At 42.8% G+C, this 25,339-nt stretch overlaps 1 protein-coding gene across 1 annotated transcript in view; it reads left to right on the forward strand.

The window, feature by feature from the left end:
• The window catches only part of insrb (insulin receptor b), a 78,563-nt gene extending 53,827 nt beyond the window's left edge, over positions 1–24,736 (forward strand). The window contains exons 5-23 of the mRNA XM_068591564.1: positions 5,123–5,262; positions 5,499–5,643; positions 5,730–5,944; positions 6,742–6,868; positions 7,681–7,931; positions 9,038–9,205; positions 9,315–9,513; positions 10,844–10,982; positions 11,346–11,499; positions 11,879–12,027; positions 13,383–13,539; positions 13,765–13,861; positions 14,158–14,225; positions 14,361–14,590; positions 15,353–15,463; positions 15,576–15,738; positions 15,875–16,004; positions 16,100–16,234; positions 16,659–24,736. Coding sequence (XP_068447665.1) covers positions 5,123–5,262; positions 5,499–5,643; positions 5,730–5,944; positions 6,742–6,868; positions 7,681–7,931; positions 9,038–9,205; positions 9,315–9,513; positions 10,844–10,982; positions 11,346–11,499; positions 11,879–12,027; positions 13,383–13,539; positions 13,765–13,861; positions 14,158–14,225; positions 14,361–14,590; positions 15,353–15,463; positions 15,576–15,738; positions 15,875–16,004; positions 16,100–16,234; positions 16,659–17,013 — 3,133 coding nt within the window. The 3' untranslated portion in view covers positions 17,014–24,736. The remainder of the gene's footprint in view (positions 1–5,122; positions 5,263–5,498; positions 5,644–5,729; positions 5,945–6,741; positions 6,869–7,680; positions 7,932–9,037; positions 9,206–9,314; positions 9,514–10,843; positions 10,983–11,345; positions 11,500–11,878; positions 12,028–13,382; positions 13,540–13,764; positions 13,862–14,157; positions 14,226–14,360; positions 14,591–15,352; positions 15,464–15,575; positions 15,739–15,874; positions 16,005–16,099; positions 16,235–16,658) is intronic.
• Positions 24,737–25,339: the final 603 nt, after the last annotated feature.

Consider the following 25,339-nt stretch of genomic DNA (forward strand, 5'->3'; position numbering starts at 1 on the left):
GTTATTAAACATAAACAGTGTTGTTCAGCTTACAAGCAAGTGCAGTGTCAGTGGGAAAGACTACCATAGGACAAAACAAAAGCTCATGGCTGATGGTCAGTTAAAGTTGGTTTGATTAGTTAATCAATTGCATGAAATACAAAGTTGTTATATAGGCATGAGACTACATAACGTCAAATGAAAATAAGTCCTCTAATCTCATCTGCTGTAAATGAGTCCATAGTGTTTTCACAGCCTCCATCACATTCTGTTCTCAATGATTACACAGCTGCATCAAGTCAAATCTTTCCCAAGCTGACATAAAAGAACAAACAGCTGTCCACAACACATTTCTTGTTTTTGTACATTTCACATGTAGAATAAATCCATCAACTTAATTTACTAAATCTCGGTTGTGTTGCATAAAAATAAAATGTATACAGATATTTTTTGCAGCAGCGGCAGCATGGAGCAACGTTTCTAATCATGCTGAAGTGCTGATTATTTTGGAAACAGTGCACTGGGGTGAAATAATGTGCCCGGGTCTTTATGCACCTAATAGCCAATTATTTTTCTATTGAAGGGATTATTCAATGTTCAAAACCTGAGCTCAACTTTACAGTCTGTCTGGAACCTGTTTACTTAGCATGGTTGAGTGATTCACATGAGATTATTTCATGTGAAATAATAGCACATAGTAATAATAATGATTGCTGGTTGATAGGACTTGGTGTTTAAACCCAGTTAGGTTAACAAGTTTGCACACTGCCATTCATAGCTGGGCATACAGGTTCGTAGTTGTAGTTGTTGTCGTTGTAGTAGTCGTAGTAGTAGTATAGCTCCGTGTTTACGTTGGTTTACAGTGCTGAGGTGAAAGATCAGCGGTTCAAATCCCTATTATCTTTAAGCACACTCAACCGCTTATCCTATTGTAAATTCCCTGTGGATAAAAGTGTCAGCCAGGTGCCGTGAATGTAAAAGCAATGTCAAAAAAACTGTCTGGACCTCATCTGGTCCTGTTTAGCACACAGCCTGGTCTGCGTGTGCAACAAGCAAGGGCACGACCTTATTTAGCATTCTCTTGAAGTAAACGGGGGTCGAGGAGCATCACTGGCTTCCTCATTTAGCGCCCGAAGCCGTTGCTAAACGAGGAGGACACGTATTTGTTTTGAGGCCAAGTATGTGTTTTGACACCGCTCCTGTTTTCATGCTTTCAAAACACATACACAGGTGTGTGCATTGAGGATAAAACCTTTTTCAGCAGAAAATGTGATGCATGTAACACTCCTGTTTGTTTTTGCCAAGGCAATTCTGACAAAACAGCTCTCGCAGGGGTTGCCAGTTAAATAAAAACAAAGATCATATGCCAAGTCACATACCAAGAAGTGGTGGACTATTTAAGCGGTGACAAAATACTTTACTGAGTACGAGACCACTTTTCTGTCGGTGTGAAGACAGATAGAGTGACACATTAATGGAGTGTGGAGAAGAAAGAAAGTTGGAGATTGGGTGAAAAAGAAGCACTGAGAGGTGTATTTTTCTGAGGTGGTTCTAATAAGACACGGTTGTGTTCTGCATCGCTTGAAGCTGTAGGTGGCTGGATGATTGATGGTGTTTGTGTGTTTCTGGCGAACCTGTGAATATGCAAGTTTTTTTTTTTGCCTATACATGTGTATGCGCATGAGCGTACATGCAGTTTGTGTGTGCCGAACGTGTTTGTGACTACATTAGCTCGTTCCTAGTAAAGCGTTTGGTCAGGTTACTTTTTCCAGGTGCAGGCTGGGGGAAATGTCCACTGCATCCAGATGGAGAGAGGTTTATAAATAGAGGGAGATATATTTATTAGGTAAATAACACACACGTGCACATGTGCTCAGAGCTTTAGTACACCCAGCGGAAATGGGAAGAATATTTGACTTTTCCCTCAATGTATCTCGGCTGTAAGAGAGAGATTGACTTTCCCTTGCGTGATGCCAGCCCACAGGGATTATCAGGTGCTTAGACAGAAAAGAACATTGCTTTAAGTCTCAGTCATACACCCTAAGGCAGAATGGCATCCTTTGTGTGTGTTTGTTTGTGTGCATCATGTAGTGTGTGTGTGTGTGTGTGTGTGTGCACACATATTACACATTACGTGATAAACAAAACTTTTTTATTTTTATTGGCGTTCTGACGCAGTAGCAACATTAGGGGGCCTCTGTGTGTCTGTTTTGCTGCTGTGGTTGGGTTATAGCAAGAACAAGAGTCATCATCACAACGGCTTATCCTGGCAGAAGCTACACCCAGATAGACACACACACACACACACACGCAGAAAGTCAGCCAGGCAACACACGTTGTGCGTTTAAGTACACACGCACACAACTATGAGGACTGACATAGAGGTTGGCGTCAGGATCTTTCCGTGATGCCAATAAACGGTAAAATACAACCTGCCCTTTGCTGTCTGTCAATAGTATAATGCAAATTTAAGTGTCTGTGTTGTACATCTGGATGTTTAGTATGCATCAGGGTTGCCCCGAGTCAAATAAATTCTTCGGTGACACACATTATGATTTTGTCCAGTAAATTAAAAAGAGATTTTAAATGAATGTTTTTAGTTTTTTTTTCTAACTGAATTTGAGCTGAAAGCACCTCTTTGAATCTTGTGGCTGTCTGTCTCTCCAGCCATCCCTAAAATCTACTGAATAGAGTTTGCTCATCTTTCCTGGATGCTGTAGCAGTAGTACTGTGTGTGTGTGTGTGTGTGTGTGCGTGTGTGTGCGTGTGTGTGTGTGTGCGCGTGTGCTCGGTCTGGTTCCGCTAGGCCTGGGCCCAAAACCAAACCCGAGCGTCAGCTGCGGCCTCTGTTGCAGATGGTTCTAGCAGACCCTGGAGCCCGAGTCATGGAGTTCAGCCGGACAGATAAACACTGTCTCTTTAAGCGCTGCCATCGGACCCAGCCTGTCTGCCTGTGTGTCTGTGTTTTTCAGTACAACGACCCAAAACATTCTTTCTTTCTCCACTGCAACTAGAGCATTACTTTTGAGAATTTGAATATACGATTTTCTATGTGGGCGAAACGATGAGACACAAATGATCTTCTTCTTTTTTTCCCTTCACTGTTGTTTTGAGAAATCATTACAGTGTTTTTCCACTCACCCAGAAGTCTTGGAGAGGAAACAATGATTTGGCCTCTGATTTACTTAAATTATTAAGAGCTTGATAAGATGGAAGCGAGGAGAAGGCAGGTGTCTAATGGGTCATTCGGCTGTGTGTGGATAGGAAAAGCCAGACAAGGACCAAAACCACACCCCTGGGTCACCATAGGAAATAATAATAATAATAATAATACATTTTGACATACATACAATACATTTATAGCGTTCTCAAAGGTACTCAAGGCCCTTTACATGGTATGTCATCCATAGCATGGCCTGGTTACTAAGGGGAAAGGTAGGGGCACTGTGTGTGTTTGTGTGTGTGTGTGTGTGTGTGTGTGCGCGCTTCCTGGAAAGAGGGATTATAATAAGAGTTGCATAAACATAGAATTAACTCAGGGTGAGCTTACAAATGGCAGTGCATGCAGAGCTTGCATGGTCCCCGCAGTGAACAACAGCATCCTTTGTTAGCCGTTCCCCGGGCACGGCGGCTGCTTTGAAAAGGTGCCTGTTAAGGCTGCTGTTTGATGTCATTGTCTCTTCGACTTGGAGTTTTGAAACCCTGATTGAACGGCTTCAAAATCCATCGCCGTGAACCGGTGTCAAGAAAACAGATCACTTTGACCCACGCTTGCTGTTCTCTGTCGCAACCTCGCATCAGAGCAGCCCCCTTAAAAATACGCTGGCTGCGGGAAGCTTTTGCTCAGTGGTGTTCGGAGCGCTATATTGAGGTTTTTGGAGCAGACCAGCCAAAAATCTGCGTTTTTAGTTTACGTCTAGGGCCGACCTTTGTGGTTAGGGGTGTCGAGGCTGGATGTGGAATTAAAGGGAGGGATTATGTTCTCTTCGAGGGGGCTGCAGAAAAAAAAAAGTGTTCATTTGTGAATGAAGCATCGGATCCCTTCTCTCTGTGCGGCGTGTACCCGGCTCACTAGACAAGGCCTGCCTTTTGTGAATGAATTTGCTGAAAGGCAGCACCGTCAAGGCCTCATTGCACTGTGTGTTTGTGTGCGTGTGTGCACGCACGTGCGTGCGTGCGTGTGTGTTTGTGTGAGTGTGTATGTGTGTGTGTGTGTCGTGCACAAGCACATGTTTGCAGGGAAAGAACGCCACTCAGAGAGCTGAGAGAGGGGAATGCCTGTTGGGAGCTGCAGCTGGTGTTTCAGTCATGTTGATTTTGTTGTTTATGATTGTGTGTTGTATGTGGCAGAAGCAATTGAAGCAAAGGATGATAAAGCTCTCTCCTGTATCCCCCAGTGCTAATAAAAATGAAGGAGGCTCAGATGTGGATGAGAGATTGCGTAATCTAATTCCTCTGCTAAGAGCCTATGGATTCATCATGAGGCTTATCAAATTAATTGAGAGCATTATACAGATTCACCTCTGAATACATCATCTCATTCATTGAATTGCAAGGCTCTGTTCGATTATCTCTCATTTCAGATGATGAGTTTGAGAAAACTCGCGTTCAGAAGTATTGATATTTAGTGAAGTCAAATAAAGAATGTGCTTTTAATGAGCATATTTGTTACATTGGCTTTATACGGAAGGCAGAGAACATTAGAGATTAAAACAAAGAATAAACGGAACACAAACTCGCACGTGAAGCCAGAAGACTGCCTTGCAGATCAAATTCAGTATACATTGTAGGAACTAGACTAAATGTGTCAGTTTAATTTCATTGAACAGATTCCCCCTTGTTGTTTGTAAATGCCATGTCATGTCCGGTCCCAGCTCACATCACACCAGTACGTCACAGAGCATTCCTCCCTCATACCATTCAATTATGCGTCATTCCAATTCTGCTATCTGCACACAGGAATATTGCCTCTGTAGTTTCGTGGCTTTGGAGACAATAATCACATATTGTTTAAATGCCAATAATGTTCTTGATTGTCTTTTTTGATCTGCTTCAATAAGATTATCTGCCCAGCATATCGGCAAGTATTTACTGCATTGACATCCATGTTTTCCCCCCTCTCTCTCTCTCGCCCTCTCTGTAGGTTGACCTGTTCGCCATGTGCAGGACTGTGTCCCAAACTGTGCATGGGAAATAAGACGATTGACTCTGTCACTTCAGCCCAGGCTCTGAGAGGCTGCACTGTTCTGCACGGCAACATGATCATCAAGATTCGAGGAGGAAGTGAGTACTACTGCAACTCACCATCTGCTGGGCCTCCAGGAGAGGCTCCGGTTCTCACACTATGTCTGTCTCCTCCCCCCTTCATCGCTCAGGTTTCTCAATTAATGTTCTTCTCTTTATCAGGACTTCTCGCCATACACCTGTAGATTTCAAATGTGTGTTTGTCTGACTGTATGACCATCTGTATGTTTTCTGCAATCACCTACCAGTATGACCAAATGTCCATCTCCTTGCAGATAACATTGCAGCTGAACTGGAGGCCAGTTTGGGCCAGCTTGAGGAAATCACAGGCTTCTTGACTGTTCGCAGAGCCTACGCCCTGGTCTCCTTGTCCTTCCTTCGCAAACTACAGATTATTAGGGGGGAACATCTTGAGGGAGAGTAAGTCTCCTTTCCTCTCCTCTCTTCTCCGTTCAGATAATCACAGTGTTTAATGTCTTCATCTGTCTTCCTTCTGTCTCTCTTAGTGTCTATGCCTTTTATGCGCTGGACAACCAGAACCTGCGTGAGCTGTGGGATTGGAAAAAGCACAACCTGACCATCCATCGTGGTCGTACGTTCTTCCACTACAACTCCAAACTTTGCATGTCTGAAATCAGGAAGATGGAGGAAAAGACGGGAACCAAGGAGCGCAACCAAAAGAATGACATCGCTTTACGCAACAACGGGGACCAAGCCTCCTGTAAGATAACCAGAACATCAGACTTGAGATTGTCACCTGATGTTCACCACCTGACATCTGATAACATTTGTTTTAATGCTCTTACTCTGCTCTAGATTCCTTTGTGCTCGCAGTATTAACGTAAATAATTAGACAATTTAAATCTAATAGAAAACAATGTTTCACTACCTCAAGATTGCTCCATTTAGGGCATAGGTGTCAAACTCATTTTAGTGAAGGGGCCACATGCTGCCCATTTTGATCTCAAGTGGGCCGGACCAGTAAAAGCATAAATAACAACAATATTTCTCTATGTTTAAATCATTGGTGAAGGTTTTTAGATGATAAACTCTATTTTAAGGTCTTTCAACAATTAACTAGAAACAAAAAGACCAAAAATTCAGACATCAGCCCTCTGTTTATCTGCCTGGGCTCTCCTCTGCAGATTCCCTCGCTTTGTGGCGCGTTGTTGACGCCACTTTCATGACGTAATCCATTGTTAACAACTTCCAACACAGTAATATCAGTGCTCACATCAATTGTGACTGCATAGTGTTGTAAGTGGATGAACTGCAGAGGAGCTTGAACAAATCATAACAAGCAAGTGTTGGATGAAATAAAATCCTGTATAGACATCCTTCCTGCAGGAAAAACACATCTTTACTCAACATGCATTTTGCAGGTCTAATCTTTATGTTGTGCAATGCTGTTTATGTCATATATGCCATAAAGGCGCGGTTGTCGTTTTTTTACGTTCTACTGTTCGTTTGCTCTTTTACCAAAGGCATGTGCTGAGCGTTGTCTGTTCCATCCCTTAGGTGACACCAAGCCGCTGAAGTTCAACGTGATCAAGACCTCATCAAATATGATTATGTTGAGGTGGGAGGCATTTTGGCCTTTAGACTTCAGAGACTTGCTGGGCTTTATGGTTCTCTACAAAGAAGCGTAAGTATCTGACAAAACTCCTGGATTTACCCATTCCATGTCATATCTAGCTGCTGCCTTTGATACTGTCAATGATATTTAAATCCAGAGACAAGGTTCAGTCCAATGCGTCCTGTTTTAACTGGCTTTTCTCCTATATCAATGATAAGATAGCCTATGTTTTTATGTACCTTTTAAATTAGCTGAAACTAGGGTTTCAATTCTTGGATCTTTGCGCTTTAATTTGTACAAACTTATCAGTCACATGCAGATGACACACAGCTGATGGTTGTAGTCCTATAAGCGAGCTTGTAAACTGCATCAATATCATAATGTCATAAACTCTTTTACAGCGTCAGGAGTCAGAAAATGTATTCACACCTAGAATCACTGTCTCTGGAGTTCAGAGAACACATCAATATTTTAGACTGAGCTTTGAACGTCATGCCACTATGGCTTTGGCTCACATGAAAACATATTTATACATATATGATTTTAATGTCAATTTGACTCTCTTTGCTACTTAAACAAACATTAGGAAGACTCAGGCGAGTTCAGATTGCAGCAGTCTGCGTGACGCAACGTGAGACATTACTCCAGTATTTAAATCACTACAAAAACTGTCAGTGAAATACAGAATCAGTCAAAATGTGACTTATAGTCTTTAAATCACTGAATTCTTTTGCTCCCCATATTACCTGTACTAAAATGTGCCTAATTATATAAAAAATGTATTGCCTTAACTTGCCAAATGCGCTCCATCTATACTTCTTACTGTCGGTTTGACTCTGTTGATCCATATACGCTGATCTCTGTCTTTCCATCTGCTCCAGGCCGTATAAGAATGTGACGGAGTTTGATGGACAGGACGCATGTGGCTCTAACAGCTGGGCGATTGCTGATGTCGATCCGCCACAACGTTCCACGGACAACAAGAAGGCGGAAGATCCGGGGCACCTGATCCGACCGCTGAAGCCCTGGACCCAGTACGCCATTATGGTCAAAACCCAACTATCTGCATCTGACGAGCAAAAGGTTCACGGAGCCAAGAGCGAGATCATCTACATCCGCACCAATGCCACCAGTGAGTCATGCCACTTGAATACACGGGCACACATATTTGGTTAGGTTTGGGAAAATGTGTTTTTAGTAACTTTGTACTTAGTTCAGGCATTGGATTTGATGGAAATGTTCACAGGAAATATCTAGATTATAAATACACAATCACAATTTCTGGTCTTGTGTTAAAAGTACTCTGTGGAGTTTGTTTCTTGTAAACAAACACAGTTGAGTTTACATTTAGTCCCACCCAAACACAACGGACCGAACACAAGAACATTTATGTATTCTTATCTTGGTTTTCAATTATATTTTTTCCCATACGGTTCGATTCAGCATTCAACATTCATAACTTCAGATAACTGTGATGTCAATGTGATGAATGCAACCTGCGCATAATTTAGCATACATTCATGAGATTGTAAATCAGCATAATTAACACCCCGATGATACTACAAGGCTACACAACCTACAACCCCATGTGTTCTACATCGAAGACTTGCTTTCAGAGAAGCATAAAGGAAAATCTATTATTTTTAACAGTATCTGCATTGAAATTCAGGACGCTGCTCAAGCCAATAAATAAATGACATGTCACCTGAGAGTTGTGCTGTCACTGAAATAAAGAAGAAATGGTTGAATTGGAAAAACGTCTCGCCACAGACTGTTAATGTAATGTTTTTTGATGCTGTTGATGTTCATGTCGATATTGTAGTGTTTTACAATTGCATCTGATATGTTGTGAGGTTACAGTATTTTAGGCTATATGAATACATTTTGAATTATATTAACCTATAATTTGATTTGCAGAGTCAAACAGGGTGATGTAGTGTAATTTATACAGGGGTGTCAAACTCCAAACTGCTTCGAAATAATAAAATATCCAGTCCATTAGGGAAGAACTTGAGCGTAGACTAATTCAACATGACTCTTACAACAGGTCTGGACCACTCTTAAATTGCACTCGTACCCGACAGAAAATTCCAAACAGCGATAGAATTGGCGAACGCGGAAGCTTCTCCATAAATGAACGACTGAATGCATTTTATTCACAAAGGACCAAAGTCGATCTGCCCACGGTCATACATCAGCAGTACAGTCCTAACTGTTGTCTTCCTCCACCCCCCTCAGAACCATCTGTGCCTCTGGACCCCATCTCCTCCTCCAACTCGTCCTCTCAGATCATCCTGAAGTGGAAGCCTCCCACCAGTCCTAACGGCAACATCACCCACTACCGCGTTATCTGTCGCAAGCAGGCTGAGGACAGTGACCTCTACAAGTTTGACTACTGCCTGCAAGGTCAGTATCTGCAGGTTGCAGGTTGAAATCTGCCCAAGTGACAAATCCACAGCTGCTCACGTGACATGCGTTTGCCTGGCTTTCCCTCACGCCTGCGTCTCCTGCCCAGGAATGAAGCTGCCGTCTCGTACCCCGACCCACCTGGACAGCGAAGATGAGCAGAAGTGGAACCACACTGACGAGCCCACATCAGGGGGCAGGTGCTGCGCCTGCCCCAAGACTGACAACCAGCTGAAGAAGGAGCAGGAGGAGATAGAGTATCGCAAGACCTTCGAAAACTACCTCCACAATGAAGTCTTTGAGAGCAGGTACTCAGCCCGGATTAAATCATAGCCGTTTAATTTTACAAATGTTTTTCTATCACGCTCACCAATAATGTATCTTAACATGTTTAATATAGACTGAAACGGGTTGAAGTAAGTGATTTAATAATTAGGCAAAGTTTACGCTGAAGCAACTTTCTTGTCACACCAAAGTCACGCACAACTTTCTGCTTGTTTACGAAGCTCGCATCCATTAAACATTCTGTACATTCTGTACATTTAGCTTCATACACAATGTAGCACCACAGGAGCTTCTGGCTTTGTTAGTTGTTGTTTGGAGCCCATCTCTCCAGCCAGACTAAATTACTCCTCTTTTGTGCCAGCCACTATAATGTGTGTCTCAAAACAGCTCTGTGCCAACTCTGTCTTGTCCATTCGTGTGTGTGTGTGGTTTATGTAGACCCTTGTTTTTGTACAGGACACTACAGTAGGGGGGCTCAGGGTGGGAGGTGCTGATTGTCTGGGCCGCGGTGCCCCTACCCTCTTCTGACACACACACACACACACACACACACACACACAGAGTCTCTCCCTCTGCTATAATTACTGTGCCCATTATCATTCATGCCAGTCAGGGGCTCAGTCATGCAGACCGCCATTTGGACACACACAAACACTCAAACTCACACACACCTCAGCTGGATTTGAACCCATGCTGTTGAATCGGCCAAGGTCAGCTCCATAGACCGTAGTACACAAAGAAGTCCCCGTGCTCTCTTTTTCCATCACGCAAATGGATGCAGGAAGCTTGATGTTCTTCTTCTACATGAGCACGTGTCACTTTAGCATTAACTCCGCTTCCCTGTACAGTGAAGGAGGGGCGAGTGTGTTACTCAAGGACACTTAATGGTGGTGATTTTGGATGAAAGGAAGTTTGTTTTCTCATCATTTGACATTGACTCTACCTGCCCTCACACTGAGGTGCGATGCAGGTCTGGTCTTAGTTGATTTAGCTTCATGGGTCGAGTGGATGAGCCTACACTCATCAGGTAGAGTAACGTGGACCTGCTCATTGGCACCACTCAGTGGTGAGGGTTGGTAGCCTTTCCAGGAGGACATTACATGGTATTTGTGGCTAAATGTCATGCAGTCATACTTGCTACTACTTGAAGGTTAGTGTGGCACGAGGTCATCACTGGCCGCCTGCACTATACTGCTCCATCTGCCAGGATTTAATTCACATGCAATGCTTCTGACTTGTCTGGGAGGCACTCGTGTGAGAGGACTGTGTGTAGAGGCTGTAAGAATTAGTACTGCCTCCTTCAGGTTTTCAGAGGCATTTTATATAACTTTACCTGCTGCTCTGTTTGTGCAGGCCATCTCGTCGCCGGCGCTCAGTGGGAGTTGCCAACGCCACCCTGCCCTCTTTCTTCCTCACCACAGCCCCCAGTCTGGCTTTTGGCTCCACCACACCCAGCCCTGAGGACGAAGACGAGGACGAAGAGGGATCCAAGGTCTCACACAGTTTAGATGTTTATACTATTTAGTCAATTCTCCTGTCATTGTATTGTTGTTCTGTTCCCCATCCCAGATTTCCAGTTTAAAGATACACATGTACACCAAGAAAATCAATACTGATCCCCATTACATGCTAAAAAGCGAAAACAAAATTCCAATTCTATAAAGTAATTTTACTTGTGAGCCTTTAATTTACTTTACTTGAAAGCATATGACATATTTATCGTTTCATCACTACCAGAAAGAAAGCAAAAGAAAATTAAGTTTTTGTTTAGTTCATCCTCAGAATGGCACAGGAAGATGCTATTCTCCATGAAAACACTGACACTAATAACATCTTTCTTGTCTTTTCTGCTCAGGTGGAACTAAAGTTGTCCTTAAAGGAGTCGACAGTCATCTCCAACCTGCACCACTTTACCAGTTATAAGATCGAGATCATGGCCTGCAACCATGCGACAGACATGAAACACTGCAGCATGGCGACTTATGTCAGCGCGCGAACTATGCCAGAGGGTAAGAACCAGTACACATCTCACGCAGGATATCTGAACTTAATCAAGGTCAAAATGATCATTTTTTGTTAAAAGTCCTTAGAGAGGCGTTGATTCAACTTTACGGTCATTTTGGCAACGGCGTATATTTGCTTTTAACAGACTTACAAGAACACACACCTTGACATGACCGTACACATTTACCTTTACCTTTACACAAAAAGGGCTGCAGGTGATCAGTGTGAACTTAAAACTGTTTAAATATGCGTGCATGTCAAATGTGCACCCAAAATAAATGTTCTCGAGGCAATCTGGGACAAAAGTTGCCAACTAGAACAATGTGAAAATGTCGTGCTTTATACACATGCTCAGTGCTTGTCTTTAATGTCTGGTGCCTACAGAGAAAGCAGACGACATCCCGGGCCCTGTGACTCATGAGATAGTGGCAGGCGAGCCTCCCTATGTGTTGATCAAATGGAACGCCCCTCGCTCCCCTAACGGCCTCATCATTCTGTATGAGGTGTTCTACAAGAAGGTCGGAGACTCAGAGGTCAGTACCATTCATCGCCGACCTTTTGAGAGAGTGTAGACGCGGGGTCAGGAGGCAAGACGCTGGTGCCTAAGAGAAGGTGAATGAAAATGCAGAAAGAACCAGGAGTTATGTTGGTAGACTCTGTAAAAGTGATAGCAGACGGTAAAGGTTTGCTGTAAACTCCTCATTAGGAGAGAGGAACACAAGATATATTTGTTGACAAACTCCTCATGCTCCCACTGTGTGTGCTTGCGTATTGGTATACCTGTGCATCTATGCTGGTCTCTGCTAGTGTGTTCCTGTTCCAGTGTGGGTCGTTGTTGTTGTTTACTTGCTGTAAATGTGAGAATTCATCTCTCATTGCTATTCATTGCGGCACTGCCTGACCCTAGGAGCCAGTAGCAGCTCTGTTACCATAGTGACAGAGGCAGGAAGGAAGGCTCTAATGCAGTGGCAGGGATGGACTGGCATCTCAGACGACATCTCCTGCACTGCGCTGCAAACACGCCACTCACCCACAAACACACTCTGCAGCTGAGACAAACTGATCAGGCTGTCAGAGGTTCAAATGAAGTATTTGGTTTATTGCATCGTGGTGGCATACGGCAAGACGAAACCCATGTTACCATGCAGGCGTCAGACCGACTGGTTTAACTGGTTATATTAACCGTCCTACAGGCTAAAAGTTGTGAATATTCTAACACCGTTTTGCAGGTTTTCTTCTTTTGATAGCTGCCGTCTAATTTACAAAAGTATAACTGTGATGCTGTTGTCATCCAATGTACAATATATTTTGTAATTACATTAGTCAAAACCATTATTTTGAATGAAGTGTTACTTCTTATTTGGATTAAATTAAGTTGGTGGTGGAGGAGCATTTTTAAAGATTCTTATTCTTATTATTGGCGCCGACCTAAAATGAATAGTTATCATATATTAATGCTGTATCGTCCTCAGGTTGGCATGTAGGGATACCTCCCAGCATGCACCAGGACAACAGATGCACAGAAGTCTCATTTACGTGTCTTTCTGCATTTTTATTGAAGTGAATTGTGACAGACAAATGCGCTATTGGTGACATTCTGCCCGGAGTGAGTGCATGTGGTGGACCGAGGCTCCTCGTGTTGTCTTGAGTCAGGACACAAAATCAAAAACTGCTCATTATTATGTTGAATCAAAGTTAATCTCATTCAGTGTTAATCGAAGACTCTGTTTAGAACATATGTCTTTACACACTTCCTACTTTGCAGTTGTGTAGTAACTTTCTTTTGTAGAAAATAGTTTGGGATTTGGGTAAATCTTGAGAATAATCTGTGCTCCCTGTACTTATTCTGTGTGATATCTCCAGCTGATATTTTCTATTTTTTCCCCAGGTTCACACAGCTTGTGTGTCACGGCCGGCCTACCTCAAGTCGGGGGGCACAAAGCTTTCGCTTGTGCATCCTGGAAACTACAGCGTGAGGGTCCGCGCCACTTCCTTGGCAGGGAATGGCTCTTTCACAGAAACCACTCACTTCTTTATGCCCAATTGTAAGACTGGAGGCTATATGTCTGATTTAACTCTCATGTCATGCATTATTCACACAAATCTGGAAGGTCATAAACTGCGTACATAGTTGTTTATAAATACCATAAGATATTTACTAAACAAGGCCTTTATCCGCATCGCACATTCATAATCTTGAAGACAGATCTGTCTATCATACTCTGCCATCTTCCCAGTAAACTGACCAGTGACGTCTGTGCTTATTACAGCGGATCAAGGTTTAATTTGGATTGTGATGGGTCCAGTCATCTGCTTCATCCTGCTGCTGTTCGTGGGAGGTGGAGTCTTTGTGATCCTCAAAAAGAGGTAAGATCTTTGACTGGCATGATGCCTGTCTGGATGATCCGCCCTGCTGGATATGTAAACCGAGCAGACTCCTCAATCAAATCAAAGAAGGAATGGTGCTTATTTAGGTTTTAAACCTATAGTGAGACTTGAAGAGGGTGTTCAACTTGAATAGCTTGAGCCCAGGTACCATTAGGAGTATGTGACACGACAGATACACGGGACAGATTCTGCAAGAAGGGCCGAACGTATTGGAGAAAGTTCACGTTGTATCACAGTTTTCAGCGTCTCTGATGCTTTCTAATGTCGTGTTACAGGCATACAGAAGGCCCAACAGGACCTCTGATCGCCTCCTCAAACCCAGAGTACATCAGCACCAACGATGGTAAGAATAGCATTCCACAAATTCTAAGACCGAGAAGAACATGTTTTGCCTTTTCCTGTCTTTAATAGAACACAACATGGCGATTAGTGAATGGTTACCTTATCAAAACGGCGACGTGTGCCTTGTTTTGTGTAGTGTATGTTCCCGACGAGTGGGAGGTGCCCCGGGACAAGATCACGGTGCTCAGAGAGCTGGGTCAGGGCTCCTTCGGCATGGTGTACGAGGGAATCGCCAAGGACATCATCAAAGGAGACCCGGACACACAAGTAGCCGTCAAGACGGTCAATGAATCGGCCAGCCTGCGCGAGAGGATCGAGTTCCTCAATGAAGCCTCCGTCATGAAGGCTTTCAACTGCCACCACGTGGTACGACACTTCAGAGTGCTTTTCAAACTGTTCCTATCACCGTCGCATCACTGACCAACAGGCAGACTGGAGCAACTATGCACACACTTGTGAATTACTGTATATTACAGCTTTCCATCCTGTGGTTGAAACATGTATGACTCATACAATCATGACTCGCTTGTTGTGTTGGTGCTGCCATATTGACACACAGTTTGACTGTTCACACTTTGTAAGCAATTGTGCCTACCAATATATTTGACTGTAATAGCCTCCTAAGCACCAATTAAATTGCCATATGTTGTGCTGTCAGCGGTAAAAAATCATGTTGAGATGTATGGGGGGCATTTTTATTTTTTTTTACCCACAGACGGAAAGAGAGTTGGCATTATAGCAACATCCTATAAATGTATTAATCTTGTTTGCCGGGTTAACAGCAGGAATGTTTCTCTTAAAAGTAGAATAATTGAGGACAGCTTACCCACGCTGAAGTGAAGCACTGAAATGCTCAAATTGAAAATACAAACTTGTACCTATAGTTTGAGGGGTTTTACGTCCACGTTTGGTGATGAAGTGTGGGAATTGTCATTTTCAGATGTAGCTCTTCAAATCTGAATGAACAAAACTCTTTGGATTTTGACGGATTGAATATATATTAATACCTTTACCTCTCAATAAGAGATGGGGTGCAAGGTTTGGACTGGTTGATTTTAAGTATTTATTCGTGTCCCTAGTCAGTCTAAGAAGGAGTAAATATTGTTTTCTATATTTCTTTTTGTATAGGTACGTCTATTAGGTGTGGTGTCCAAAGGTCAGCCGACCCTGGTCGTGATGGAGCTGATGACCCACGGGGACCTGAAGAGCTACCTGCGTGGTCTCAGGCCGGATTCTGAGGTATGCAACACAGAAATCCCATCTCTTCAGTGGGAGATCGACACAGCTGAAGGATGCTTCGTTCTCATATTGAAACGCATCACTGACTGACTGTTTTTGTGTGTTTTTGTAGCACAACCCCACAGGCCGTTCACCACCTACGCTGAAGGAGATGATCCAGATGGCTGCAGAAATTGCGGATGGCATGGCCTACCTCAATGCCAAGAAGTTTGTCCACAGAGACCTGGCAGCCAGAAACTGCATGGTGGCAGAAGACTTCACCGTCAAGATTGGAGGTACTTTTGCTTGTGTTTGTTTTGTTTTCCTCGTCGTTCATATTGCAATTGCAGTTCATCTCGATTAGTTGTGTGTTGTGGTTGAAATGAGCCACAAATATCTATCGATCCACCTCTCTCTCTCCATCTCTTGTAGACTTTGGCATGACCCGAGACATCTATGAGACTGACTACTACCGTAAGGGAGGTAAGGGCCTGCTTCCTGTCAGGTGGATGGCTCCAGAGTCTCTGAAGGACGGAGTCTTCACTGCCCACTCTGACTGCTGGTAAGTCCCAGTTCTGCAGTCGTTGTGCTGTCTTTGCGATCCTGATTACTCTGCTGGGGCCTTTAGATCACACGTGGCTGTTTGTGTGTCTGCAGGTCATTTGGCGTTGTGCTGTGGGAGATCAATACGCTAGCAGAGCAGCCGTACCAGGGTTTATCCAACGAACAGGTTTTAAAGTTCGTCATGGACGGAGGATTCCTGGACCGGCCGGACAACTGCCCCGAGCGGATGTGAGTAAATAGACACGCAGGGCCCTTGGGTTCCGTCGCTGTCTTGATCTTTTAACGACATGTTGTCTGGATGATGTGACGCACTCTCAAATGGAGGATCCCTACAAACGTTTTAACACACTTTACACATGTGACATTGCATCGGCACACCAAAATATTGTGTACAATTGAAAATCTGGAGGAGTCTCCTACTGCATGAAAGACTGCCTTAATCTGGGTTTGAATTTGTACAAATATAAGAATAGCCCAAAACGTTGTTATACCTCAATGTTCCAAATCAAAAGGTGCACCTTTTTTTCTCCTACACAGTACTTCTGTTTTGAGTGTGCCCAGAGAGTTTGAATGCGTTGGATTTGGTGTAATATAGTCCTGGGGTAGGCATTAAAGGGTTAAAGCTTTGTACGCCTTCATCTCCCTCTTCCAGGCACAGCCTAATGCAGATGTGTTGGCAGTACAACCCCAAGATGCGGCCGTTGTTCCAAGAGATCATCGAGATGCTGCGGGAGGAGCTGCACCCGTCTTTCCACGAGTGTTCTTTCTTCTACAGCGAGGAGAACAAAGTGCCCGAGACAGAGGAGTATGACCTGGACCTGGACAACATGGAGAGCATCCCGCTGGACCCGTCTTCATACTCCCAGAGAGAGGATAACTTAGGCAGGGACAGCGGGCCCTCGGTGGCCCTCAGGGGGAACTATGAGGAGCACGTCCCCTACACACACATGAACGGTGGCAAGAAGAACGGCCGAATCTTATCGTTGCCCAGATCCAGCCCTTCCTAACATTTCCTGTTTCCTAAAAGACCTTGTTTAACCTTCCCCTCATCATCTTTCTCTTCCAGTCCATTTTTTTTTCTGTATCTATCATGTTCCTCACATCATTTTCCAATGATTTTTTTTTTCTTCGTATTCTTGGAGAAGCCCTTCAAAAAAGAAACCGATCTCAGGACTTTTTATTTTCTTCCTCATGGCTGCCGCACACAGGCAGGCGAGGAATGCAAACATGGTGTAACCATTTTTTTTTTTTAACTTTCTCAGCAACACATCGGACTTTCTATTACCATATTACCTATCTATTGTTTTTCACTATTGCCACGTTTCCAGGACTCCTTGTGATGGAAACAGAGAAAAAACAAAACTGTGAACACAACAAACCTTAGACAACCAAGAAGGCTGCTTATGCTCAACCTCCTCCAGACTGGTTCCTCCCTTCCTCCCTACCAATCTGCATTTCCACATTTCTGTGCTTTGTTTTTTGTTTTTTCTCTAAGTGAAATCTTTTTACTCAGATAGTGGCCTTTTTGTATGTGGCCTATAAACAAAGAGAAGTGTCTATCAGCGCTTATACTAATTTCCCTTTGAACAATGACTTAATCAGTTTGGAACAGGGGGATGACTTTCAAAGACTTGATTCTAGAACAAACATCTATTCCTAGAGGAATGTTTTCTTATTTTACTTTTTATTTTGTTGGTTCTGCAGAATTCCAAACGACACACAGATTCATCGGGTGTTTGGTGAATAGTTTTAATTTATTTGCTTTTATTGTTGTTTTCTCTTCTCTTTTCCTCTTCTCTTTCTCAGTTTTTATTTCTGTGTCCTCACTATATGGCTGAAGGATATTTAAACAGTTAAGAATTTGACAAAAGAGTTCCTCAGACTGACCAATAGCTGCTGCTTTGATATATTTTAGTGGGTATATAAATATATAAATATATATAATATATATAGTATATATGCAATATTGGTATTTGTCTACCAGTATTTCATATATAATATATGGCATATTGATGTTTTTGTAAATAGTTCATATTTGTAATATTTTCATCAGAAGCTTTGCTAGTATTTTGTTTTGCCAGGTTTTTTCTTTCTGGGTTTTTTATTTTCTTATTTTTATAGCCCAAGAAATCACACTAATCTACCATCAGTGCTCTCTGTGTCTTAGGCCTCCAGTCCCTCTTGATTACTCTCTGTGTGCGTGGATGGGAAAGGAGAAAGCCCACAAAATATCGTCAGATCACTCATTTGTTTTTTTTAAAAACCTTGTTCCCTCTGAGAGCTGAGGAGAAAACTTTACTACAGCAATGGAAAAAATAAGAAATAACCAAAAAAAAGCTTTATAAAAGGGGTTTAAGGTCTTTCTAGGTGGAAGTGCACCTGATGTTTGTTTGTCTCTGTGTCTGCTGTGTCTCTCTGGTCAGATCACGCTGGAGCTGAGGTCTTTATGTGTTACTTATCACAGGTTTATTGCGTCTCTCACGTGATTGTGCTGGTTGTCCAGGTCGTCGTTAACTGTCCGTGAGGTGAGAGAGTGTGAAGAGCTCGTCCTTTGCCCGGTGATTGTACTTCCTTGTGTTGGCGTAACGGTGATGGCTTTTTAATGAACGACAGTGTGGGTGCTGCTTGGATCGGGGGCAGGATGGGGAATTAACAACCGCTCTCAGCCAAATGCAGGTGAAGTGAAAACAATGAGGCCCTTCTGTTTTTCAAATCTTTCTGTCTGTTCTGTGACCAGCATGAAGCGCCCTCATTATTCAAATCGGAGAGCGGTGGCCTTCCCTTCACATCTCACCTGAGATCGGGTTCGGTTCAGGACCTCCGTTGTTCGATGGAAGGCTCTGTTAAATCCACGCATTCTATTGCCCTCTCATTGTGGTTCGGTTTTGCTCTGCACCACACACACCTCCTGCACGCTCTCCCTCCTCAGTCTTCCTGAGGCTTCCCATTGGCTGCTGAACTCACTGCTCAAAATCAGGCTATTGGAAATTTCCACATTTTGTGGTCGAGGGGCTGGAGAGAAATACGGAAAGTTCCAACTGTGTTCAGAGTCCACAGCAGGTAGTGGGGAGAGGGGCATTCTCTCTATCGAGAGAGAGAGAGAGGGAGGGAGTGAGTGAGTGATTGTTAATCCTATTATTCTCTCTGCTATCACATGCAGTTGGGCCGTCAGGACACGGTGTGCAGCAGCTATTTCACTCAGGTCTGACATTCCAGGATTTAGTTGGAACTGCTCGTTCCCTCGTTGTCCCCCCCCTCCTCCCCGGCTCTGCCCGTCTGTTGGCAAAGCCGATGCCATCGCCACACCATCGGATTCAGAGCACACGCATGAAAGACTTTGCTTTTCCTTCTTAATAATCGACTCGCTGAAGTTTGTTCCTCCTGCCTGGAATCGAAAACATTCCTGTCAACCGTACCTTTACTCAGAGCTGCAGGACAACAAAAAAAAATGTGTTGCTGATCTCTCATTAACAATATGAATTCACTACGACCTTTATTCAGCGCCCAAAGGCCGTCAGCGTTTCACAGCCGATCCTCCATGATCGCTCCTCTCCAACCGCAGCAGTCGATAATTTGGGAGGCGATAGTCGGCAGACTTTCTTTTTCTTTCTGGACACGACCAGTGTGTTTGCCAATCTAACCGAACAGCATTCAGCACTTATAGTATAGCCAAAGTGTTGGCAGCTTTCTGTCAACAAGGAGAACCCACAGAATCAGAGTCAGAGAAAGCAGAGAAGCTGCCTCCATGTTTTACCAGTGCCTTCTCAAACCCAGAGCCACGTCCAGGCTAGTTATATCGGCTAGTGACACACACACACACACACACACACACACGTGAGCGCGCATATACACACACACACACGCATACACACGCCTCTGTGCTCTCGCTGCATTTCTTCTCGTGAGGCAGGAGAGGCAGAGAAATCAAAGCTGCATTTACATTTGTGTTTGTAGAGCTACAACTTTGTTCATCGCTAGAAGAGAAGTAAAAGTCTTTGGGGGCAGTTTTATTTTTAAATTTTGTATTATTCGTTTTAGCTTGTTGCCAGCGTACGGTCTGAACATTAATGTTCGCCGAGTGCTTTAGCGGTGACACTGTGGATCGGCCAGAGACTGTGCTCTTGTGCACTCATAGGCGCCCGAGGTTATGATGTAGATTTTAGCTAATTATTCTGAGGAGTTACAATCTTGGGCTTTTGTACTTTGTAAATAAATTGTGAGATAGTTTGGAAATAAAAGCAGAAAAAAATATATATACAAAAAAAAAAAAAATCTGATGCCCGTCAGTTTTGCGTACATGACAGAAAAATGGTGGACCTCAGCTGTGTCACAATTCCACACGACATACTAATACTAAATTCTTATTTTAGTTCGCAGTTAGTCTTTGTATACGCTGCATACTCAAAATCCAGTTAGAATTAGTATGTACGATCGAAATGGGACAGAGCTCACGTCTCCACCTTGACCTAGGTTGCTTATCTTGTGGTAGTGTTCACATGCATATGCAATTTTTAATTAAGATGGTGCCCATATCTTTGAAATACCAGATATTTATTTTATTATGATCATTGTCATTGTATAAGAAGAACACAGTTAGCTTTTTAGTCAAGCATTTTTACAATGTTTGAGAGTAGAGCGACGTAAAAGCCTAGTTTGTTATTGTACAGGTGGTGTAGCTGATGGTGAGCAGCAGGAGTGCTAGTTAGCTAGTTAGTGAGTAAATAATTGTCGTCTTTGTGTTTGGCCAGAGTCTACCTCAGTGCATATGGAGGAATCGGTCTAAAGAGCCCAAATCATCCCCGTCAGTCTCTCAATATCCAATCATTTCAAATAATATGACTTTATCGTACATTACCAACACTGCAGATGAATTCCTTCCCCTTGTGGTGGATGAAACTCCTCTCCCTCCTTGTTTTCTCAGTTTTCTCTTCTTGTGTGCCGGGGGAAGCCGTCACTGACCCCCTGCAGTATGTGGATATTGTTAGGATGTTTTGGCCCTTCTCTGTTTTTAAATGTCTTGATTTTGGAGTTAAGGGTAAGATATACGACTATTATACCTTATACTTTCCTTATCATTTTTTCACCCCCGCACTTACTATATGTGGAACATGAGGCAGTTAATTGGCTTAATGGACAGTCATTTTCACTGTTGCTACAGTTTATAAGGTTACTCAGAAGAGGCTTACCTGGGCACTGGAAGAAGCCGCGTAGCTTTATTGTGTATATCTGCCTTTTTCCTTCACCAATCCTCCGGAGTGTATGTAGTAGTGGCTTTACTGGTTTCTGGGGATGTGACATTGACCTGAATCTCTGGGCTCTGAATGCATACATGTGATCACCCGAGCTCAGCCCTGGACCTTCACGCTTTTTTAAAGTCACATCTAGACTGCCCTGTCGTCTGGTACGAAGCCCTACTCTTCTTCCTCTGTCTGTCAATCGGACTCTTCGTGGTCAAAACGGTTCGCGTTCAAATCCCACATCTCCTCCAGCCGTGGTCGGTTTATTTGTCTGTTTCTCTGTGCGGATTTTTGTTTTGTATGTATATTTTTTCTACTGTGAATATCAAGAGATAACCTTTATTTCCTGTCAATGCCATGGATTGGGTCTGTTTTGGCTGATCAGGACACTGACGTCTAAGCTGGTTAAAAAGTTTTAACGAGGAGGGAACCTCCCCCCGCCCCCCTCTGCAAAGGAAAAAGAGCTGGACTGGGACAATCCTGTGTGCCATAAGAACTATTAACAGACATGAAATCTAGATTGTAACTTTTCGTCTCAGGGAGGCGGCCTGATGCTTTGTGGTTGGAGGATAAAGAGGACGAGGAGGAAGAAGAGCGACCTACCTACCTTTTTTTATCTACTCTGAAGCGCAAGTTCACAACATCCTTTGCAAAAATCTAAATGGAGATGATGACTCCACGGACAAGTTTTCAACAACAAAAACCCAAACACTCTTTTCATAAATTTGAGAACCTTCTCCCCCATTTGCAGATAGTTAGGAATCCTCTCTCTGATGGGATGTGGTTTGGACCGCCCTCCTGTGGTTGGACGGGAGCATTGCCGGTCAGGGCCGGCAAAGCAAACAGGGCCCCGACCCATAGTGCCTTGCTCAGACTAACGGCCCACCTGACCCTTCCCACCCTTTCCACTCCCCTCAGAGCAGAAACGTGTCTCCACCAATCACCAAAGAGGATTTTCCACCCCAAACATGAAATGAAAAACACAGGAATAATGTTTTTATGCATTCTGTTTTTTTTAGTTGTCACTGTAGAAAAAAATACATTCTCACTGCTGAGTGGAAAAATGCTGTAATTTGGATTTTATGCTTTATGCAGAGAAAATAATCGTCTAAATCGGATAATTTGATCCTCACTGATTTTGCTGCACGGCCCCAAAACGAAATGCAAAAACCAATGATTAGCAAGAAGGGATTTCGTTAGAATTTGGAGATTTCTTTTTTAAATGCAATTTGTTGTTGGACAATAGAAATGTTTTTAAAAAAGAACAGATTAATAAGCTCTCAAATGTAGATAGCAGCAAATCCCCCCTCTTAAAACAAAAGTACTTTATTTTTTAGGGAAGTTTAGGTTTGTTTTGTTGAACTCTGGTGACCCAAAAGGCGGTTGGATAGAGCATGCTAATGACACAGCGCAGGGTGAGAACAAAGCATTGTATGTATTATTGTTTTGTTTTAAAGAAAAGAAAAAAGTATTACATTTTAGAGATGTTGATTTCTATTTTTTTTTAGCCAAAGTATGGAGGGCAAATACAATTACTTTTTCTGACTGTAAACTTTTACTACTCTTGTACATTATGAATTTAACATGGTTATCAATGTGTATATAACTTTTTTTCTAAATTTAAAAAGATTTTTCTTTTCTTTTCATGACACAAACCCACTACACAGAACAGCAGAGTCAAGTCTGCCGATGTATTTAACGGGAGCAGCACAACTCCAGTCTGAGGGCTTTCCCCTGTGTACGCAGACATGAACAGTACGTGGCCTCAAACGTCTGGCAATGAACCCCCGCTCTTAATCCAATGCATGTCCTGAATGTTGCCATGCATTTCAACCACCCGCCCAGCCACCATAGCATGTCACCCATAAAGCCTTTCTTGTGTCACAAATATGTCACCTATCACAGATGTTGTTGTATGAAATTGTTTCTGACAAAACGTGTGTTTAGTTTGCTAATGTGGTGTTTTTTTTTTTGTTGGTTTTTTTTTTTTTTTTTTTTTTGTATGTGAAAAACTGGAAAAGACCACTGCACATCCTTTTGAAGAAGAGGAAACATGAGTGATAAAATCCTGAATAAGCTAAAAAAAAAAAAAAATAAGAGAAAAGGAGGGGGAAAAAGAGAAAACTGATGGTTCAACAACCATACATCGTTAAGTTTAGACTGTAAAGCTGGAGGTGTTCAAGGAATACTTTGACATTTTGGGAAATATGAAATTTGTCCAACAAAATCAAAATGAACAATTAACGCATGTTATAGTTTTCTTTTTTTGTACAAACACTGAAGCGTAAAAACGTCAATTAACATTTTAGTGAATTTCCTGACAAAGGAATTGTTCCTTGAATTGCAAACCGCCTTTAAAATGACAATTTTAAACTTCATTCTCATTCCAAATTAATACATATTGGATTGATGAATGAATTAACCAGAGTCAGACCAGCCGATCCCCTCTATGCTACGCTAAGCTAGCCAGCAGTGGCCTCTAAGTGAGGGACCGACGTGACAGAATCTGGCTCTCTGCCAGTAAGGGAACGCGCGTATTTCCCAAAATCTCCAACTTTTCCCTTTTGAGGAGGCTCAGCGTAAAAGTAAAGCACCTTCAGCTATGAATGCATTTAGTACTGTCCGACAGTAGTGTTGTGATGAACTGTTCATATTTGTGTTATTGATCAGGGGGAGATCCGCTGTTGTCTAAAGGTCGACAGTGGGAGGAGGGGGGTGAGGGGGCGTCGCCGCTGTGGTGACACATCTGAGGAAAAGCAGCTTCTTCTTTTCAGGAGTCATCTGTCGGTCCAGTGGTCTGCTCCAGTTTATACACCAATACCTTATATTTATCTCTATCCTGTTTCCTGTGCTGTGCGTTGTTTGAATCAATGGATTTCTGTCCGTGTTGTCCTCTGTTGAAGTCTTTACCACGGCTTTCTTTGTCTTTGATCGCTGCTCCCGCCGCTCCTGCCGCTCCTCTCCTCTGTGTCCTTCAAGTCTTTTCTCTCCTCAGTGCACATAGGTGGTCCCCAGAATGCTGTGTGTAGTCTTGCAGGATACCTCTTTATCAGTCATTTATTGCCGATGAATATGCTGATGTATTAATTTTGGGATATGTTGTGTACACGTTATGTTGAGACATCGGTGCGTATGCAGACAGCAGGAATATGTGTGTATGTACAGTCCAAAAAAAAAAACCCAACCCGCAACCCACAGAGATTGCTTCATCCCTCACACTGGATCCAAATGTGCCATTATCTTTATGTATCACAGATATCAACATATTAAACACACACACACACAGACAAACAGAAATACATGCATATTGTACAGGATCAAAAATGTGCCATGACTAAATGAACGCTTGACAATTTATTTTTTCTATGTTTTCAAAGGAGAGCCAAGTAGTGACATGTACAGAAAATGTTGCAATGATATGAAAATAAAAAATCTTGCTGTGTGTAAATTATTCAACAATTAACTGTTTATATTAAAATTATGAATAAAATTATTGGAGAATATATGTCGTCTTGTGCTTTATGGACTGAGGCGGGCTGCCAGAAAAAGCCTTTACCTTGCAGATATACGACAAACCGACTCTTCTTCACTTCGCTGTGTATGATTTTTTTAAGGACTTTTGTATATCCATGTTATGCTACTTCATCCTTTTACTCTACTGCATTCATTTAATAGCTACTGTAGATGTGTGTTTAGACCACTGCACATCCTCACACAATACCCTGCAAATGGGTTATGTTGGAACTCTGAATCCTGCTTTCGTTACTTTGCCAACATTTTCCTATTTAACCCGGCTCCCTGCCGTATTGATTATCTTACCTTTTATAATGCAAAAGCAACAGAAAGAATGAAATCAATACATGAACCTCAAACATTTCAGTTTGAACCACAACGCAACATCAGTTATGCTTATTGCATTATGTCTCTCATGGCTCTATAATTCTCTCAAAACATTTTCTCTTGCTGCATTGTGAGGCCGTACTCTCCTCACGGCTTTTGAGTTGTGTTGCAGTGGGCAACCTCGGGCCTGGCAGCTTACTCATGTGAGCCTCCATGTCCATTCACACTGACGTCTCAGAGTAAGTTACACTTAAAG

This window comes from Clinocottus analis, unplaced genomic scaffold, assembly GCF_023055335.1.
Source record: "Clinocottus analis isolate CAN_PGR_092001 unplaced genomic scaffold, fCliAna1.0.p SCAF_25, whole genome shotgun sequence".
NCBI lineage: Eukaryota > Metazoa > Chordata > Actinopteri > Perciformes > Cottidae > Clinocottus > Clinocottus analis.